This window comes from Psammomys obesus, unplaced genomic scaffold (genome assembly GCF_907164565.1).
Source record: "Psammomys obesus unplaced genomic scaffold, mPsaObe1.curated_primary_1811, whole genome shotgun sequence".
NCBI classification, from domain to species: Eukaryota; Metazoa; Chordata; class Mammalia; order Rodentia; family Muridae; genus Psammomys; species Psammomys obesus.
In genome coordinates, this window is record NW_026595564.1 from 14,045 (window position 1) to 19,486 (window position 5,442).

At 53.4% G+C, this 5,442-nt stretch overlaps 1 protein-coding gene across 1 annotated transcript; it reads left to right on the plus strand.

Annotated features, from left to right (window-relative positions):
• Nucleotides 1–263: 263 nt before the first annotated feature.
• Cdhr5 (cadherin related family member 5) lies at nucleotides 264–5,436 on the plus strand (the record flags this gene model as incomplete). Its single annotated transcript, XM_055619307.1, has 13 exons — nucleotides 264–436; nucleotides 517–692; nucleotides 1,004–1,054; nucleotides 2,754–2,846; nucleotides 2,973–3,074; nucleotides 3,178–3,288; nucleotides 3,386–3,556; nucleotides 4,126–4,216; nucleotides 4,297–4,394; nucleotides 4,507–4,707; nucleotides 4,828–4,941; nucleotides 5,018–5,096; nucleotides 5,194–5,436. Coding segments are annotated over exons 1-13 (1,624 nt in total), but the record flags the coding sequence as incomplete, so codon positions are not given.
• Between the last annotated feature and the right edge of the window lie 6 nt (nucleotides 5,437–5,442).

The window sequence follows — 5,442 nt, forward strand, 5'->3', positions numbered from 1 at the left end:
CCCAGCCTTGCCCTAGCTTCACCAGGCCTATTCCCCTCTCCCAGTGCTTCTCAAGTTTTTTTGTTTTGTCTGTTTTTGTTTTTGTTTTTTTACACCTTATGTATAGCGACTATGGGTTGGGTTGCGTTCCCAAGTCATCTTCCTGGAAAGGAAAGTCCAGACTGAAATATGACCTCATGTCCCCTCTTAGTGCCGGCCAGCTGGAGTCCCCTTAGTGGAGGCCATTGTAAAGGGTCATAAAATGAGGCGGTGCCTGGCCGGGGCGAAGGTCGCCAAGGCAGGAACTGTACCAGCCCTGGAACCAAGTAGCCTGGACCCTTCTCCCAGGTGACAGCTGCCACCATGGGGGCTCCGGCCCTCCTGTGGCTTTCCCTGCTGTTGCCATCGCTCGTAGTGCTGTTTGGACAATCTCCGGGGACCTTGGCCCAGGCCCAGGGTATGTGCTGGGCAGGGGAAGGATGGGTAGGTGGGAGAGCTAGGGTGGAAAGCATCAACTTTTCCTTTGCAACTTTCTAGCCTGCGAGGCAAACCAGACCTTTTTTCAAATTGAGGAGAACACGAATGTTACTGGGCCGCTGGCAAGCATTTTCGTCCCAGAAGGCCAGCAGGTGACCCTGGGACCCTCATCCACTCCTTCCACCTTCAAGATCGTGGAGAATCAGCTGTTTCTCACCGTGATTCCAGATTACGAGGTACAGGCTGTAGGCTGGACGGAATGTGCCCTCTTGGGGAACATACACCCACTCCTCTATCCTGGAGAAGATTCAGGGCAGGGACTAAGGAATCTCTATTCCCCAGGTAGTAAGAAGCCCTTCAGGCCCAGGGTTTGGTTGGTTGGTACTGAGGGGTAGGGCCATTAGGGGACAAAGTTGCCAGGTGCCCCCTCTACCCAGGATTCTCCACTGATGACCAGGGCCCTGGAGGAAAACCTGCCTTCCTAGCAACACTCTCCAAGCCTAGGGCAGTGGCAGGTGATTCATAAGGCCCCTGGCTTCATCCTCAGGAAAACCCACTACTGGAGGCAGTTCTGGAATGTAGGAGAGGAAACACTATGGTAAGTCAACCCCATTGCCTGACCACCCCTGCTTTCTGTCGGAGTACCCCAAGACCACTCCTCCATGAGGTCACCCCAGGGAATCTCTCCTGACCACTCCCACACTTCTTTCAGCCCAGACCCTGCCCTGAAATCCAGACTCCAACTCAGCTCACTTAGAGCCATGTATCACATCAATACCCAGAGACCCTAAGTCTGCCCCTCACTTCTGGCCTGGGAGACACCTTCACCACCAGCCGCCTAGGCCACTCCTGCTGTCACCCCACCCAGGGTACACTGGTGGCACTGGTGGCTGTGCCCCAGTTAAAGTCAGACCTACTCTCCGCGTCTCCATGGGGCCTTGGTCAATAGCCCTTCTTTCTGATCCTTCCAGCAGATCCCCTTGCTGTTTTCTTCCCTGTGCCCCTCCTCTATCCCTTCACCACGCAGTGAATTCCTAGGGTCATAACCAGAAGCCTGCACAGCCAACACAGAAACTTCCACATGTTCTTACTGGAAGTCAAAGCTAAATTCATAGCTGGGCAGGCAAGGCTGGGGTATGCAGACCCTGGCCCGGTGTGCACATTTCTTTTGCCTGCTCAGATTAGCATGGAAATGTTGTCTCCTTAGGGAGATGACTAACCCTTATATTCTACAGTCTCCCTACCCTACCCTATACATCTGAGCCTTCAGCCCACACATTTTCATCCCTCCCTCCCTTCTTTCCTTCCTTCCTTCCTTCCTTCCTTCCTTCCTTCCTTCCTTCCTTCCTTCCTTTCTTGAAGGGTTTCTCTGTCTAGCCTTGACTTTCCTGGACTCACTTTGTAGACCAGGCTGGCCTCAAACTCACAGAGATCTGCCTGTCTCTGCCTCCCCGAGTGCTGGGATTACAGCGGTGGGCCACCGCACCTGGCTCCTTTCCAGCCTTTTACTAAAGGAAGCTCACAGGAATAACAGGCCCCACACACTTTTTGCTCCGCCATGGGAACTCTGACCTCCTGCACTGTTGCCCTGTACCATGACATGTTCCCCGCACATATCTCAAGTAGATAATAATAATAATAATAATAATAATAATAATAATAACGCTCTTTTTAGGTATAGTTTAGTGATGGAGTACCTGCCTAGTATGATTGAGACCCTGGGCTCCACCATCAACACACAAGTAAACAAATACACATCACACACACTCAGAAAGACAGAGAGATGGAGAGACAGGGACAGAGACAGACAGAGAGAACCTTGGCCTTGACATCCGCCCACCTGAGAAGAGCAGCTTTTCCTTTCTGTCCTCTGGCTCCTGGCTGTGTTCTCTTCTCCTGGGTCCCAGGAAGGTCTCTTCCATGGGCTATAGCTGGTTGATTTTAACCTGAAGGCTCCTTTCTCTGCCGTTCTCTTGTGAACCTGTTTGTGAAGCTATGAGGCTGTTTATGTTTTTCTTCTATTTAGCTGGTTGTGTCCCCAGGATTGCCAGAACTTCTCCTCGGCACACTCACCACACACACGTTGCCACACTCTAAAACTTACTTGTTTACTGTTTATACTCTGGGTTCCTCCTAGTACAGGAGCCCACAGGCTAACTACATTGTCACCTATGTCTGCTGAATGTGACAGGGAAACAGTGACTGACTGAATGAACTGTTAAGAGAAGAAAGGAATGAATGATGGAGGGCATCAGAGCATCACTCAGCCGGGGGTGACTTTGGTGACTTTCCTGCAGGTGTCACAGAGCAGTGTGTTCGTGGCTGTCCTGGATGTCAACGACAACCCTCCAATATTCCCCTTTACGATCAAGAAATACAATGTAACAGAGGTGAGTCTAGTGGAGCCAGAGATGGTGCCTTCTGAGTAAGGAGGAGGCAGGAGGAGAATGGGGTATCCAGGGAACCATCAGGGAGAAGCCACAGAATGGCTGAACTAACCTCCTCTCCATCCCCAGGATACCAAAGTGGGTACAACCGTCATTCCTGGGACAGAGCTGGAGGCCACAGATGCCGACAAAGATGACGTCCTGTTCTACACACTCCAAGAAGTGACCCCTGTTAGTGCTCCCCCATCCCCACTCACTATTGACCCCTCCCTTCTGATGCCTCCAGGCCTCAGTTCCTCCACCTTCTGGAGTCTCACCTCCTCCCCCTCCTCAGGATGCCAGCAGCTTTTTCTCCCTGGTGAGTGTAAACTACCCTGCTCTGAGGCTGGACCGGACCCTGAATTTCTACAAGAATCAAAACATGACCTTCAAGCTGGTGGTACGGGTAAGCAGAGGGCACCCACCTGTTCTGGCTGAGTCCTGGCTGTTCTGAGCCTTGGCCAAGCTGGGCCTGACCTGCCAGGGGCTGGCTGTTACTACAGGATACCTGGAATGAGAGTGCGATCCCCAGCCACACAGCTACTGCCACCCTGGTCCTGACTGTGCTGCCAGCTGACCAACGACCACCCTGGTTCCTGCCCTGCTCCTATTTGGATGACTACTACTGCGTCCAGGCCCAGTATTATGGCGTTGTCCCCACGGGACACATACTGGTAATGGGGAGTAAGGAAGCCCAGGGTCAGACTCGAATTCAGAGCTGAGACAGAAGAGGTTCACGGTGGAGATCCAGCAATGACCTGTACTCCCTGAGAGGCTTAGGGACAAATCTGTGATATGTCAAACACATGTAAATGAACAATCAGTTATTCAGTGACTACCCTTCCCAGCCTCAGGTGGGTGGGGCACACAAACAAAATTCAGTGAGGAGTGTGGATCCCATGATGTGAGCTGGGGGGTGAGGACTGCAGGGGCTGGGCCAGTGCTAATGGACTGCTGTGTCCTTGTCCTTGCCCACTGACAGTCTCCTCTGAGGCCCGCAGGGCTACTGGGAAGGCGGATCCAGCCAAGGCTACTACAGCCTCCATTGTGCAGAGGCAAACATTGGGGCTGCAAGTCTTCCTTCTTAAGTACTTGTTGCCACTGAGGCCTGCTGTGGCTGCAGCTCCATCCCAAGCAGGCACTGCCTCTACCCCCATGCTCCAACTCATGTTACAGATCTTGAGAGACAACAAGAGGGTAAGAACTGGGGCCATTCAACCTCAAGGTATCTTTATCCCCACAGCCATCCCCTGTCACCTTGAGTCCTGGTCCCATCTATGCTGTGGACGGAGATCAGGCCATCAACCAGCCTATCATCTACAGCATTGTGACAGGTGAGTGAGGGCTAGCCCCACTGACGCTGGACCCTACAACAGAGGGACCAGACACCGAACTCTACCCTGAATTCTCCCAGGAAACACGGATGACACATTTATCATCAACGCAGACTCTGGCAACCTCACGATGGCCAAAAGTATCCCCAGCCCCATGAGCTTCACCCTGATAGTCAGGGTGGGTACCGTACTGGATGACTGCTGGGTCTCCTGTGTTCCCTCGAGCCCCAGCTGCTGTCCCCAGATCCATTAAGTCCTATCGCTCATTCCTGCTTCCCCTGACTCCCCAGGCTGATCAGGCTGACATGGCCCGCTACTCAGTGACCCAGGCAATTGTGGTGGCTCGTAACGTCACTGAGAGCCCACTCCAGTTCTCTCAGAGCCTATATCACGGCACAGTGGCGCTTTATTCTGGGGCTGGCACAACAGTGAAGAACATGGCCTCCCCTTCAGAGATCCTGAAGATCCAGGCTCGGTACCTAGGCTTCCCGGTATGCAGCCCCTTCCCGTCCTCTTATGCATACCTAGTCTTTCCGGCCACCTCTCTGTGTGGACCTCTTGGGATGGACAGTGGGGCATCCAGGCCCAGGCCTCACTACACTCTCACCTAGGTTCTCAACTCGGCCATCACATACCAAGTCACCAACTCCTCAGAGTTCAAGATGGAGGATGATACCATGCTGACCAACGTGGATATGAAGCAAACAGGAGTCTTCTATGTGGAGGTGGAGTGGGGATAAGGGGACCAAAGGTGTGGGGTAGAGAGGGACCCAAGAGGAACAAGCCCCTTTCCTGACCCAGGTAGAAGCTACCAATATGGTGACTAAGGACACAGCCACCACTGTTGTTGAGATCCGAGTGTCAGAGGCGCCCTCCACAGGTGAGTCCTGAGGGCCCCCAAGCAGGGTGGCTCCTCCTCTGGGACAGGTATATTTGGGGATGGAGGCAAACCCAAGTTCTGTACATGCTACCCCCAGAGTCCCCCAAGCCCACAGGAGCTGGAGGAACAACTGGGCCTTCGAGTAACAGCACTTTGGAAACCCCCATGACCTCTGGGAACTCTCAAGGACCTATCACAACCAGCTCCGGGGGAAGTGCTGGCCCATTCCCACCCTCAGGCACAACTCTAAATCCACCTGCCTCCTCGTCCATACCTGGGGGGTTCCCTACTCTTGGAATCAGCACTTCTTCTAAGCCAGCCACACCCAGTGGGGGCTCAACACAGC